This window comes from Coturnix japonica, chromosome 4, assembly GCF_054131305.1.
Source record: "Coturnix japonica strain WE chromosome 4, WE-NBRP24, whole genome shotgun sequence".
Classification (NCBI taxonomy): domain Eukaryota; kingdom Metazoa; phylum Chordata; class Aves; order Galliformes; family Phasianidae; genus Coturnix; species Coturnix japonica.
The window spans coordinates 66,707,388-66,722,983 of NC_140666.1; the positions used below are offsets into that span (position 1 = coordinate 66,707,388).

General features: G+C 40.4%; 1 protein-coding gene across 10 annotated transcripts in view; it reads left to right on the forward strand.

Annotated features, from left to right (window-relative positions):
- Positions 1 to 14,568, forward strand: part of DLC1 (DLC1 Rho GTPase activating protein) — a 223,602-nt gene extending 209,034 nt beyond the window's left edge. For all 10 annotated transcript variants that reach the window (XM_085545381.1, XM_085545385.1, XM_015862301.3 and 7 more), the window contains 10 exons: positions 1,456 to 2,885; positions 3,905 to 4,081; positions 5,967 to 6,126; positions 6,365 to 6,563; positions 8,912 to 9,125; positions 9,463 to 9,577; positions 10,642 to 10,863; positions 11,525 to 11,742; positions 11,959 to 12,132; positions 12,643 to 14,568. In XM_085545381.1, the coding sequence (XP_085401507.1) occupies positions 1,456 to 2,885; positions 3,905 to 4,081; positions 5,967 to 6,126; positions 6,365 to 6,563; positions 8,912 to 9,125; positions 9,463 to 9,577; positions 10,642 to 10,863; positions 11,525 to 11,742; positions 11,959 to 12,132; positions 12,643 to 12,763 (3,030 nt within the window). In that variant the 3' untranslated portion in view covers positions 12,764 to 14,568. The remainder of the gene's footprint in view (positions 1 to 1,455; positions 2,886 to 3,904; positions 4,082 to 5,966; positions 6,127 to 6,364; positions 6,564 to 8,911; positions 9,126 to 9,462; positions 9,578 to 10,641; positions 10,864 to 11,524; positions 11,743 to 11,958; positions 12,133 to 12,642) is intronic.
- The last annotated feature ends 1,028 nt before the right edge of the window (positions 14,569 to 15,596 follow it).

Genomic DNA, 15,596 nt, shown 5'->3' on the forward strand with positions numbered 1-15,596 from the left:
TTCCTCTTGAAAGCTTTAAGCAGTTCAGTCTTCTCAGGTTTTTGTCATGAGCCATGGACAGAAACACTGGTTGTAGTAATTGGGAAGCAAAGAGAATGACACTTCTCAGTTTCCCTTATGTTTTTTGTTATAAATATGGTGTTTCACTTACTTTCCTGAGCTGATGAAATGTGCAATGAAAGAAAGAAACAAACAAAAAAACACAATAACAACAACAAAAAAGAAAACCCAAAACACTAGAAAAGAATCAGGAGCTGAAGTATTCAGAAGTAAAATACTAGAAATATGAGTAATTTACTTGTTTTTCAGACTATAAATGTTTACATACCTGGCACACAAATAGTTACAGTTTGGGCCATGCTTGTATATTTGTTTTTAAATTAAAACAGTCTAAACAAATCATGTGAAACTTCAGCAGTCATGGAGCTGTGTGGCAATTAGTCTTGCCTACTCTTTACACCAAAGGTTATTTTGTGGTTTCATGGTGTCACATTAAAATATCTCACATTGGTTTTATTCTTCTGACTGCATGCAACTTAAAATTTTCCAGATACTTAGAAGACCAAATATGTCAGTCCCAGAATCACTCCCTTTCAGGATTTAGATGAAAAGATTGAGGCATAAGTGATGTGCGTGTAAGTGTGCCCTCAGGCATTACTCGTACATCAAACATAATCATTGGAGATGCTATTTACAATTTACTTACGTGCTATGCAGCAAGTGAGCTTTTTCTGCTTGCTATCTGTGAGTGTTAAAGTCTGCCTGGAGCAAGACTGAAGTAGAAAGAAACTTTGCAAGACATTCTTAAAATGTTAGCTGCTAGCCTGTGGGAGGAAGAGTGGACCAGGTAGAGCCTGGAGGCATCAAACTGTAGCAGAGCAAGAGTTTCCTTTGCTGTCTCATTAGTCACAGTGCGGAGACTTTAAACTTCCCAAATAGGTAAAGAGTTAAGCTACTACAATTCACAACAGATGAGAAACATCTCTTAATTGCAAAAAGGAGTATAAACACAAAGCCGCTATCAGCAGACTGTAACTGGAGAGAGTCCAGGGGGACCCCAACCCCGGACTGACTCCAGTTTAAAATTTTATGCATGCCAGGAATTTCCATTGATCTGAAGGCTATCCACTGTGACCAATTAATTAAAAGCCTGTGGATACTAAGGTTTTCAGAAAAGAGCAAGTTAAAGCAGATTGCCTTGTTTGTTTCTTTTTATAAAGCATAAATCCTTTGTATTTTAAAAACTGTTAAGATATATTGTCTGTCTCATGTAATCTTTTCCTGTAATGGACTTTATGGTCTAATCTTCTTCTCCCTGAAGCAAGAGACTGTTTTTGCTTTAAATTTCGTGAGAACAAGGTCATGCTTAAATCAGTTTAGTGGGCATTGTATTTAAATGCAATGTGCTGTTTGTAAGTTTGCAAGCAGCACTTTCAGAGCTGTTATTCCTTGCAGAGTGAAGATTCAGATGAAGATGAACCATGTGCAATAAGCGGTAAATGGACTTTTCAGAGGGACAGCAAGAGGTGGTCGAGGCTTGAAGAGTTTGATGTGTTCCCTCCAAAGCCAGATGTTAACACCTCCTCCTCCCCAGAGGCTCCTCTCCTCCCAAATGCAGCCAGCCGCGAGAGTGTGCTCACTGATCTCAGCGAGCGGCAGGAGGTGGCCTCTATTCTCAGCACCAGCAGCACTAGCAGCCACCAGCCAACCCTGCAGAGCGAGGCCTCTAGCACAAGGACAAACTCAGTTGTGAGCATTTGTTCATCCAGCAATTTCATAGCAAACGATGACTCGTTCAGCAGCCTGCCTTTGCCCAGGGAGTTGAATAGTTTCAGTTTCAACACAAAGGCAAATGAGAAGAACACAAAATCTAAAACTAAGAGTCTGCTCAAGAGGATGGAGAGTCTGAAAATCAAGAGCTCTCACCATGGAAAGAACAAAGCTCCTTCAAAGCTTGGCCTTATTATTAGTGGGCCCATCCTGCAGGAAGGTATGGATGAAGATAAACTGAAACAACTTAACTGTGTGGAGATTTCTGCCCTCAATGGCAATCACATCAGCCTTCCCATGGTACGAAAAAGGAGTGTCTCCAATTCCACCCAGACAAGTAGCAGCAGCAGTCAGTCAGAGACGAGCAGTGCTGTCAGCACACCCAGCCCCGTCACGCGCACACGTAGTCTCAGTGCATACAATAAAAGGGTGGGTATGTACCTGGAAGGCTTTGACCCCTTCAACCAGTCAACATTCAGCGATGTGATGGAGCAGAATTTCAAGAACAGGGGAAGCTTTGCAGAAGACACTGTTTTTTTTATCCCAGAAGATCATAAGCCTGGCACTTTTCCCAAAGCACTCTCCAATGGCAACTTCTCCCCAACAGAAAGCAATGCTTCTGTGAATTGGAGGACAGGGAGTTTCCATGGGCACGGCCATCTCACTCTTCAGAGGGAAAACAGTGGAGATAGCTCCAAAGAACTGAGCATGGGGAAAAGGCGCAACTCTGCTAGCTCATTGAGCAGCCGCCTGAGCATTTATGACAATGTGCCAGGCTCGATCCTGTATTCCAGTACAAGTGACCTGGCCGATCTTGAAAATGAAGACATATTCCCAGAACTAGATGACATCTTGTACCATGTAAAAGGGATGCAGAGAATAGTAAACCAGTGGTCAGAGAAGTTCTCAGATGAAGGGGACTCTGACTCAGCACTCGACTCCATCTCCCCATGTCCTTCCTCCCCAAAGCAGATCCACCTTGATGTAGACAATGATCGAACAACACCAAGTGACCTTGACAGCACGGGGAATTCACTTAATGAAACAGAAGAGCCCTCGGGGATGCAGGACAGAAGGGACTCTGGAGTGGGTGCATCACTGACACGGTCCAGCAGGTAAGCTTGTGGGACTTGGGGTGGCCCCAGTGAGGTCCTTCTTAGACCAGATGCTTCGGTAGTTGCTGCACTGTGCTCATTTAAGGCCTTCGTGCAATACCATTTGAGGCCACTGAAGCATACGTGTGCTGTTCCCCTTGCTTCCAAAAACAATTTGAGCCATTGAAGGTATTTGTTCAACACTTCTAGATAAGTGATTCCCACACTTCATAGCTATATGTTTTTATGTTCAGTTTGAGTCATCCTTGAAAAACAGCTTGCTCAGCAAGTCAGTGTTAAGGCAGTTTTGGGGAATGATAATTCTTCAAACTGAAATGGCTTGTGGGAAGGTAAGGGATCTCAAGTAGGATTATTTGCTTTTTAAATTGTCTAGGAGAGCCAATGGAATTATGATCTGTTTCTTGTCAACGTATAGTAAAAAGCTTTAATCTAACTAAAAAATTGCACTTTTCAGTAGCAGGCTGTTTCCTAATAACTTGCCTGGGCATTAAATCTGTGGGGAAGATGGATAATGTTTACTTTCCTTTTATTGCTGCAGCACTGTGGGGGTTTGAGGAAGCTCCAGGGCCCCCCTCAGCTCCTGTTGGGATCTTCACCATGGGATGGAAGGCTGTACTGTGAATAGAGCAAGGGGCTGAACTTTGTCTAGCTCTGTTTCCAGTTTTTCTTTAAAGCTGGTGCAAATAATTTAGGGCATGGCTTCTGCTGTCATTTAGTCACCTGTAGTTGCATGTATAAATTTAATGAGACTTTTAAAAGAGCTTTGGTTTTCCATTTGATTTGTCTTGAAATTTGGGGCCTTTTATTCTTTACGGAGTTGTTTGATTCTGACTCTCTTTATGCTGAAAGGTCTTCCGAGGGGGGGGAAAAAAAGTCAACATTGAGCCCTTTGAGGATATCTGATAGGGACAGTTCATGTAGGATAGCTCAGCACACATGTTCTCATTCACACGCGTCACAGTGGGTGAAGAGGATATCCTGATGGCTAGTCCTTACTCTGCTCTCCATCATCTCCACAGGCACAGGCTGAGGTGGCACAGCTTCCAGAGCTCTCACCGGCCCAGCTTCAGTTCAGCCTCACTGCAGATCAATTGCCAGTCTGTGGCGCAGATGAACCTGCTGCAGAAGTACTCACTGCTGAAGTTAACTGCTCTCCTGGAGAAGTACACACCTTCCAACAAGCACGGCTTCAGCTGGTAAGGGCACAGTGCCATGTGTAGACAGGCCATCTGTCTAAGCACAACAGTTTTGCTAGTCCTAGGCAACTTCTAGAAACATACAACAAGTCCCTCTGTCCCACTTTTTCCATATTTGCCTGTCTTCATCCAGACTATGCTGACAGTGATTTATAGTTTCCTTAGACAGTACTAACGTCCTTAACCCGTTAGTTAGGAATAATCTCATTAGGACTGAGAACCATGTTCATTGGAGCATATGCAAAAATAATAGCAGTCAAGCAGAGGCCAGCTTTCTGTGCAGGAAGATATCTGCTTTCCATACAAAAAGAAGAGCTGATGGTGTATTGAGGCACTTAGTGGGAGCCTTGTTATCTCATTATCCAACAACTATCTATTTTCTTCAAAGCACAATAAATTGGGTCCTAATAATCCCATTAACTTGGAAGAAAAAAAAAAAAAAAAAAAAAAAAAAAAAGCTGAGGGAGAAAAAAAGAAAGTTTGGGAGAATCATTAAGGGGTTTGTTTTTTTTAGCCAGCCCTGTCTGCTGTGTCTAGGTGTTTGTAACCAAGTTGAGTGTGGGTTTTTGGGTTTTGTGTGTTGAAAGAATGAAATAGAAAGCTCTTTTATTATTCTATCTGCCATATAGCCTGTGTAACCTTCAGGCTGCAAAAGACGCAATAAAATTTTTCTTCTCCCTACCACAGGCCAGCCTCCTCCCTTCCCCAGGAGTCATAGAGAGTATTTAGCTTCAGCATCAAAGTACCTCCTGTTCAAAGGCTGTTATTATGTCAGCCTTTCTAAATACAGAAGTTGTTTGTTCTGAAAGACAGAAATAAGTATTGACCAGTTATCCCTGCATGCTTCAGATTCTCAGTGGAGATCGCAATGTGTTTTTTCACATTCCTTTGGCATGTTTTTTGACAAAGCAAGTATTATTCATACATATATCAATAATGCCCTAAACTTAACTGTATGGCAATACAAATTGGTTCTGTTTTCCTATATAACTGATTAGTCAGCTGTAAATATAATGCAGTGTTTGTATAGCCGTACTGTGTTTTGAAATGTTAAATAGGTCTCCCTATTCACCACTGGTACCATGTCCTATTAGGTGTTGTACCATATATTAAGTTTTCTCCATGTTTAGGAAAATGAATTAAATATTCTCACATTTTAATAGTTTGGGGTTTTTTTGCCTTCATGAAAGCAACACTTGGGAACTTAGGGATAAATCATTCTTTTGTACTTACAAACCTTTTCCTTGGAGTCAAAAGCAAATGGAAAAGCCTGTAATTGAAACTGGAGTAGGAGGTAGGAGTAACAACAGTTACTACTCCCTGACAAGGAGGGAGGTCCCTCAAAGGGGTTGTTTACAGAACTGAAGTTTTTAGCTAACAAACTCAGATGTATTACATCAGTTTCCTGCTGTTATGCACTCTGGTGGGTGGTGGACCCTGTTTGAGGACTTTGCAGAACAAGTAGCTGACATACAAAAGCGCATTGTACAAATGTCCATCTTTCTTGAAACCTAAAGAAGCAGTGTTATAAGGGGTCACTGACCACAGGATTTATTTTGACTCCTTTGCAGTTCAGTCCGGCCCCTGCCATTTTACCCTGTAGCTTTTGTCCTACTGATATTGATAGAGTAGTTCCACATTAATACTTACAGACAACATATTGCCCTGAATTTTGATCCTTTCTCTTAGAGAAACTATGTTTTCTGTTCTTCCCCTATTCCTGTACCTGAATGAATTAGCTCACTTATATTCTCAATACTTTTCATATTATTCAGCATACTAAAATGTTTCACTTATTTCATTCACTTTCTGCATTACTGGAAATCTATGAGATAAATGGTTGACAGAGGTTTCATTTAATTTTGTAATTTCTTTTACTTAATAGGGCAGTACCAAAATTTATGAAAAGGATAAAGGTGCCAGACTATAGAGACCGAAATGTATTTGGAGTACCGCTACAAGTCAATGTCCAGCGCACCGGGCAGCCTCTTCCACAGAGCATTCAGCAAGCCATGCGGTACCTCCGTAACCACTGCCTGGATCAGGTGGGTTTTGCTCTGCTCCCTCCTGTACATGTTCAGCACCCATTCCTAGTTTTCTGTTAGTTTTTTGTAGTTCCTTGGCTAGACTGAAAAAGTAGGCTCAGAATAAAATGGGCAATTCAAGAAAAAGCTTTCCATGAAATGACAACTCATACATAAGAGGTTAAAAAATGTACTTAAATTTCAAATTTGCCAGACACGATGTAAATGTATTTACTTTTCCATATACAAATATGTTTAGGTTGGACTATTTAGGAAATCTGGAGTAAAATCAAGAATTCAGGCTTTGCGTCAAATGAATGAGAGTTCAACAGACAGTGTCAACTATGAAGGCCAGTCTGCTTACGATGTAGCAGACATGTTAAAGCAATTCTTCCGTGACCTGCCCGAGCCTCTCATGACCAACAAGCTCTCTGAGACCTTCTTACAGATATACCAGTGTAAGTACTGAGATTTCTAAAGCTCGATGACAAATTGTCATTTCTGTAGAAAGGCCAGAAATTTCTGGGCCTGACACATGCTGTGTATGCTGATCTTGTCTTTGTGTAGTAACTGTTGTATTACAGACTACCACATAAGGAACTGATTTATTGCAGTAGTTCTTTCAATTTCATCTTTCTTTGGTGAACAAATACCTTCTCCATTGCTTGCTGTTTCCTTGATATTACAATATATTTTCAAGCTGTATGTGATGTGAGTAAGTAGAGGAGATGTGCAAAGAGTACATTAATATAATTTGGAGCTTTCAAGGGGATCAAAATTCACCAACTAACTGAGTTGTTTTTGTTATTTTTCTAAGAACGAGATTGCCATAGTAGTTCTGTTTTCTTTTAATTCATATTCTGTTCTTCATCATCATTTTTGAAAGCAATCTTTTAAATTGAATGCTTTTCTGTTATGAATTTCTAGCTACTTTACCGATAGGTACAATAAACAGAATGTTCTTAAAATAAATAGCATCAAAACAAGTATTTATCAGCACACCTGAAAAGAAATTATTCATCTTTCTGGGATGACAGATCCAGCTCCAGCAAAGGAGACATTCTGTATTGTGACTGAAATAAATCAGGTTCTGTACAGATGGCTGTTTTGTGCTTTCCAAACAACACATTGCCCTTCAAATGCTCTTTCAAAGTTGTTACTTGGAATGCTTTAAATGTGTTTTATAAAACATTTTATAAAATGGCCGGAGATGAATTAATTTTGCTGACCAGGACCCCAAAGCTTCTTGAAATATTCATGGAGATCCAATCTGATGCAGTGCAGGCACTTTGCTGATCCTGTTTCTTTTTCTAAGGCCAACCCAGCTGTCTCCTCATGTATTCTTCCCATGGTAGCCTAGCTACGACACAGCTCACTGCAAAAACACTTTCCTTGAGCCATTACAGTATTTTGTGCCTTCCTCTGTGATGATGGTGCAAATGGTTTATATCATCCAGGAACTTCCCTCAGACCTCCAGAGGTGGAGGTGACAGTTTAAAATAAAAACATACATACTGTTATTTCAGAGCACACTTTTGTGTTGGTGTTCTTTCAATTCCCAGGAAAGTTTGTGGAAAAGTTGAATCAGACTCTCCACTTCCGTGCATATTAAGCAGCAGCTCTTTCTGGTTAGTGCCAGAAAAAGCTGGACACAGAATCTCAGAAGTATCTGTTCCTTTCCTTTCACAGACAGTAGGTCTGAGCAGTCTCCAGAGGTGGTCGGGAAGTGTTCTTGCTATGCAAATCAAAATGCCTTAAAGCAACTGTAAATTTTGCTTCCCTACAGAGGACAGTTTTTCTCTTTGCTTTAGAGTTGCATGCCAGGCTGTGCTCTGGAATTGCCCATACATGGCTTAAATGTGTTTTGAGCTGATTTACGAGACAGCATAGAGAACAGTCAATTTTTGCTTAAAATTGCTTTCTAAACTCAATTGCCAGCCTTATGAAATTGCTGAAGCCCAAAGCATATGCCAGTTAAATATCTGGTTAGCAACGCATGTATTATGGGGCGTGCAGTCAGGGCAGTGTGGTGCTAATGACGATACGAGTGCTTCGGGACTCAGATTCTCATGTTGTCTTCAGGAATGGATGGCTTGTTGGAAATCCCTTTATAAGAAGCAGATCTGGTCTGGGTTATTTCACTATTTGTTCCCTTCAGGTTTGGAGGAGAAGGCCTTATATAAAGACACGCGTCAAATTTTTCCAATGAATGTTTGTTGTTAGTAACCAAGGAGCTGTTTAATGGTATGGGGCTTCACAGCATTGACTTTCTTTTTCCACTGCATGACTTTGAATGATTTGCTCGATAAAGCAACCCAGTGTGTTTGGTAAAGTACTTTCTGGCTATTTTATGACATCATTGTTAAAAAGGTTTACTAGCCAATTTATTCAATTAATTCACTTTTTTTTTTTTTTAATGCATTAATGCTTTTAATTTCTTTAAAAGCCAAAGAATTTCTAAATCAGCTGAACTGTGTTTGCTTGTTCACTGCCTGAGTCCAGGATTCTGTCATTTTAGTGCATCTGTGGGAGCAAGTAGCTGTTGAAATTAAATCTAAAATTAACTCTGGCCTAGGCACAACTTCTTCTTGCTTGCATTTTTTTGTGAGACAGGAAATAACTGAGGGTAGTTAAACTAGTGGGTTAAAAAAAATTCCTTCATGTTTCCTATGAATGGTATGCATCCTGAAGGAAATCGCTTCAAACTTGAGTTAAATATTTGAAGCTGGAGTTTGGTTTGGGATGCATTCATGCTGTGTGTGTGGAAAATCAATGGGCTGATGAGAGAAATACTAATATTCTGCAGATGTGCCAAAGGATCAGCGTCTCCAGGCTATCAAGGCTGCCATTATGCTTTTACCTGATGAGAACAGGGAGGTCCTCCAGATTCTTCTCTATTTCCTGAGTGATGTCACAGCTGCTGTGAAGGAGAACCAGATGACACCAACAAACCTGGCAGTGTGCTTAGCACCTTCCCTCTTCCATTTAAACACTCTCAAAAGAGAGAATTCCTCGCCAAGGTACGTCTCTGGAGAACACAGCTCATTGCTGCCAGTCCCGTTGACCCTTTTGATTATCTTGAACACCTCAGAAGTCATCAGATGTTGAACAGTCTTGTGACCCTACTTTTTTAACAGATGTACTGAAATACTAGGAAATTCACAAAAGGGTAGTAAGGGGGTTGATGCCAAAGGCAAAGTTTAGTGGGAATAGCAAGAGAAGTCAATAACAGCATGCCAAAATCTAGTCCCAAGCAGCCCTGAAAATTCTGGAATCTGGCTATTTTCTTATCAAATATCTCTCTTGCTCTGCATTAAATAACTGGATTTGTGTGTGTGTGTTCTATTTCCTGTGAAGGGTGATGCAAAGAAAACCGAGTCTGGGAAAACCTGATCAAAAAGACCTAAATGAAAACTTGGCTGCAACCCAAGGGCTAGCCCATATGATTGCTGAATGCAAGAAGCTCTTCCAGGTAAAACACATCTGCAAAACCAATGGGTGCAATACCAGCCAATATGGCTTAGGTCTGCTGTATAATGGAAAGTTACAAATGTCTCTTCATTTTAATAAGGATTAGTATGTGAAAAACAACCTCTTATAAAACTTTGCATCCTTGTCTGAGTGCACGCACAAATTTGAAGGATCACCAGGGGAGCTGTTTTGCTGACATAGGTGCATAATAGACACAAGGTGGTTGTGGGGTCCGGGGCATTTTTGTTACATTAAGGCTTCATTTGAACCACGTCTTCCATTTTTTATTGTGTGTCCATGAGGATCTGAGCTTTGGCTCTAATTACAAAGCACAAAGCTATTTCCAAGAGTTCCAGTGTTTGCTTTATATTTAAATTCCCAAGAGAGAGCAAGTCTAGGCCACAAAAGCATCCTGAACCGTAACACTCAGACCACCGGTTGGAAGGTCTGTAACAACTAAGGCATGTTCCCTCTGGGGCCCAGCATGGAGAACTAGACAAGTCTGCGTCCTGGTTTTCCTCACTGTCATCAAACCTTTTCAAAGCCCACAACTGAAGGCATGCCTGTCTCTCCTCTTGTAGCTGACAATTGCCCCTCCTTCAGCTGGTCTGCAGGGTAAACTTTGCTGTGGGATTGAGTCTGAGTTGTGTAGCAAAGAAGGGATGCTCCACTGGCGGGGGAGGGAAGAGAGGAAAGAGGCACCCTGTAATTCAGAGACTAATTTGCATCAAATCAAGGTCGCAGAGACACAAACTTAACTTTGGTTATTCCTTCATATTGACTTATAGACCTGACAAATATATCTTTTAGAATACAGCTGGTATGCTAGCTCAGGTAATTTGCAGACATAATTCCACACACATACTTACACAAAAACCTCTGCAGGCATCTCTCTCTCAACCACAGGGTGTGACTACTGCCAACTTTAGGGTGAAGGGAGTAGCGAGCATCTCATCAATGGGAGATGATACATACCCATCCTTTGATGACTGTGAAGCTGCAGCACTAACTCTTGGATTTAGGGAGAGAGCTGCAGGAAGATTATTTGTCCTTTTCATCCTTCAGATACCTGAAGAAATGAGCCAGGGCCGGAACTCATACACAGAGCAGGACCTTCGTCCCCTCAGCCTGGAAGAGCTCCGGGGCAGCAGCAGCACCATGGAGCCCTCTGACTACCACTGCTACCTCCAGGACTGCATGGACGACTTGCTGAAGGAAATGAAGGAGAAGTTTAAGGGCTGGGTCAGCTGTTCCACCTCAGAGCAAGCAGATCTGGCCTATAAGAAGGTATGCACACTAACTCGCTCCACCACTCTGCTTTTTAGTGCATCATCTCTAGTACAAGCCAGCTCTGGGGACAGATATAACAGACAGTTCAGTACACACCTTTATTTTGTGGATAGATTTGAGGAAAAAATAATAATCTTTTGACACAGTTGCACACCATCTAAAGCTAAGTTGTCTTTCAGCAGTAGTCAGTGAACATGCGTTGAATAGAGTTCTTGTGTTTATATAGCCCAGGAATGTTCACTGCATTGCATTTACACACCCTCACTCACTTGCGCAAAGCCTTGACAGACTGACTTTTGTTATGCAGGCAGTGGGAGAAAAGTTTCTCTGCTCTGATCTTGCACAGCTCAGAGCTAGCAGACAGACACGTGTTTCAATCAGATTTAAACTAGGATATTTTTTAATAACTGGGAAAATTAGGGTATTTTTTTTGTAGCACCGCAATTTAACAGTAGTTCGTATGGGAGAAAATAACTATAACTTAAAAATCATTTGGAATGCCTTTTGCTCATAGGAAAACAACCTCAGACTAAAATTACAGCAGTCTTAGTACAAGATATGTGTGCATTTGTATGTGTATATTTAATTTGCTCTATTTATTCAATAGTGTAAAATAAAAAGGAAATGTAAAACTGAGGACTATGCTCATTTTCCCCAGGCATGTGAAGGTCCCCCACTCCGGTTATGGAAAACTACCATTGAAATTGCTGCTACACCAGAGGAAGTTTTAAATCGTTTACTTAAAGAGCAGCATCTTTGGGATGAAGATCTTATAGACTCGAAAGTAATTGAACCTTTGGACAGTCAGACAGATATATACCAGTATGTCCAGAACAGCATGGCTCCTCACCCAGCCAGGGACTTTGTCATCTTAAGGTAAGAGATTTTTATGCTGTAGCCTTAATATTCCACAGACACAAACTTTGTCTACAGAATTTCTGTAGAAAGCACGTTATATAGCAAAGAAAAAAACAAAAAACAAAACAAAACAAAAAAAAAAAGCAAAAACAAAAAAGCCTGCTTATGTACAATTTGAAGTAAGTATTTTAGATGTTTGTCAAAGGCAAGATATTTTTTTCTTCCTTTTCATAGAACGTGGAGGACAAACTTCCCTAAAGGAGCCTGTGTGCTTTTAGCAACTTCAGTGGATCATGACCGTGCTCCAGTGGCAGGTGTCAGAGTCAATGTGCTCCTGTCTAGGTATCTGATTGAGCCCTCCGGGTCAGGAAAATCTAAACTTACCTACATGTGCAGAATTGATTTAAGGTACGGATTTCTACTTTGTCCTTTTGTGCTGCTAACATGTATTTTACAGTCCAAAATGTAGACAGTGCAGCACCTGCAGCTTAGTCTGTAGTGCCTGCACGTAGGGTTCTGAGAGGTCACAGATGATTATCTTTTGCACGCGTCTAAACAGCAGGGAGGGTTTGTTACATTACAAGCCCCTGATTTGTGTTCCAACACAGCTGTTGGTATATAATCCCACCACTTTATTTGCCCGGTGTATTTATTTGAATGCAAGGACATGTTTATGTTAAGTAAAGTTAGCAAACCAGACCAAATTCTCACAAAACTTCAAAAAACTTTTTGCTTGCTGCAGCGAATAAATTTTGGATCAAATCTATGTATTAGCAAGGCTGAGCTCAGCAAGTAAGCAATAGCATGGAGATTTCACAGTCAGGTGTTGAACCAGCTACATCTGTATTTGATTCTGACTAAGAAAAAGGTATGCAATGTTGCTGATACTTTCTTAATTGTTTTTTCCCTATCCATTAGGGGTCACATGCCAGACTGGTACACCAAGTGTTTTGGACACTTGTGTGCATCTGAAGTAGTTAAGATACGAGACTCTTTCACTCACCAGAGTCTTGAGAGCAGGGAAATAAAATCCAGGTGACTACTGAAGAAGAGGAACAGCTGTGCACTCCAGACCTCAGCAATGTAGATGTTACCCAAAACAGAGGCTCATCTGCTGCAGACCATCTGCAAGTCATGTCATGAAGGAATGACAGCATGAGAACTTGACTGTGAGCATTGACTGTGGCCATACCATACACTTTAAAGCTGCTTCCTGTCTGTTTAAGGTCTATAGTGTAGGCCTTGACTGGAATACATAGGAGGACTGTGCAAAAAAAAAAAAAAAGTATTGTACTATTAGGTGGTTTGAGTTGCTTCTGAGAAGCAAAATTCTTTAAATGCAAAATATATTATGAAATATGGTGAAGGCTCATCATTCCCATGTGAAATGCTTAGCTTTATGTACATACCCGTGTCATTTTATTTGTAGTGCGTTGAGGGACTTACTTATGTATCCACTGGAATAGTTGGTACTCTTCAATGTGTTCTCACTGAGATAAGCAGAGAAAGGTCTGCACAGAGATTAAAGAGTGAATGAGTGTATTGATGGTTGAAAGGATAGCAAAGTTGAACTTGAAACGTGTCTGGCACACTGATAGGTAGCCAGGATGGATTTTAGTATACTGGATACAGTTGCCTCTCCTGTGGACCAGGAGTAGCCATCCTTCCCATTTGTCAGTTCTGCATTTTGCTGAGCTCTAATGCTGTTAAATCCCCCATGCAGATGTTACAGTAGGCTTGCTCTGGCTACTGTTCACTCCTTAGCCAAATGATCTTTGGGAGTGAAGGCAATTCTATAGCAACTTTAAGTAAATAAATATACTTTGAAACAACGTAGCAGCTTAGAAATGAAACACCTACTTAACAAGCAAGAGAGGTGGTCGTGTCAATTGTTATATTGCCAAAAAATATTTGTAGATTTTACCCTCATTAATTATATGTATGTATTTTGATGAGCTGTTAAATGTTTTACCATCTTCTAAGAGCTCAAGAGGAAAAATTAAACAGTGGAGTCACAGGACTTCTGCAACAGCAGATGGAGTGAGTTGGGTAGAAGACTTCTGTAAGAGTTTTCTCCCTTTCTCTCTCTCTCCCCTTTGTCTGCGTGCTTACATGAACAGAACTTGAATGTGAGCAATTTAAAGGGGTACAGATGTGGGCAGAGAGAAGGGTGGGATTTTGTCTTGGGTTTTATTTGCTTTTAATTCCTTTGGGATACCCTCCCCCCCCCACACACACACACACCCCTAATGATCAAGGTATATGAACTGTAGGAAGTGTTGAGGTCCTCCAGAAAGGTGTTGTTCAGTAGGTCTTACTGTAAAAGTGAGGTGCAGTATTAAGTGATAAATGTATTTTGTGGCAAGAGTATGAATGAGTGGCAAGATGGAATTTTGACTGAGACTTTGTTACCATTGTCAGTATTATTTTAAGCTTTCTGATGAAGTTTTTTTTTGTTTTTTTTTAATTAATTATGGCAAATATTGTAGTATTTCCAGTAATAGTGTTCCTCATGAGTAGGAAAACCTTGTATATTCTTCTACAGCAAACACTTCTGAATTTGTAAAATTGTATGTTGTACATACCATTCTATTGTAAACATGTATACTTGCCCACAGTGTACTGTCAAACATAGATAAAGCATGGTAAAGATTATTTAAAATATACCTGTATTTATACCTCAGATATTCTTTTTGGGTTTTTGTACCTCAAGTATATTTTCTATTGTAAATGTGCTTTACACGATTATGATCTAAGTGAGAGAAAGGAAAATGTTTAACTTGCTATAGATGTCTGTACAGAATATATCCAATAAGTGCACTATTAAATGTTTAAAAAAGGTAATTGTAACTTTTTTTCCCCACATCCTTTTTTTCTTCTGCTGCCTAAAGCCTATTTCTGCAAGCTGAATCAATGCCCTCACTGATTTCTCCAGCCATTTGAACTCCTCCTTTCTGGGGTGAGGGACCAGCTGAAAGTCCTCCTTTCAGGCCCCAGATTTAAAAGTCCCAAGTAATCACCATCATCTGTCTTCCTTGTCTACAAACACATGCACCATTACCACAGTCTATGGACCACCCATGTAAATTGGTCATGGTGTTGTTCTTTGGACTTCCTCTGTCCCAACCATCCTCCAGTACAGGAGAGATGATTCGGTGTTGGTTTACTGCATGCTGAAGCTAGTTCTAATTCTATCAAAACTTTCTTTTTTAAGCTGAGTAGTTCTCACTGTAATGCTTTGACCACGGCATCTAATAAGCATAGTGATGATGACATACACATCACTATGTGTACATACTACACAAGTGTAGTAATTGACATCGTGCAATTTAAATTATTGGCTATGCTTGTCCAACATCAAATCAATTTGAGGTACGCAACAGCCATCTCCATCCTTCCTTAATGGCAACCTGATGCTGAATAGAGCCAGTTTGGTATGTTCTTCATAATGTTGAAATTCAGTACTGCTTTCTAAACAATTTAAGTAGGAGAGTAGAAGTCTTTCCCCCCCCACATGTCCTTTTAAAAAAAAAAAAAAAAAAAATTATAATTCTTCAAGTACATAAATAAATCATCCAGAAAGCCACATCACTGATACACAATCAGGGCACCAGCGCAAGACTGATAAATGATTCAGAACAGTAACAACAAATCCCACAGGACCCGCTGTACCCTTACACCAGTTTATTTGAGGGGACTGTTAGCATGCAGGTAGCATCCATAACTCAGACTAAGATACTTTCTGCTTAATATAACTGAAAATTAAATGTTATACACAGATGTTCCTCCTAAGTGCCAGAAGCACAGGTTCCCAATCATTTGGAATGAAATAAAGATTATGGTTTAATTTACCAATGCATTTAAATTGCAAA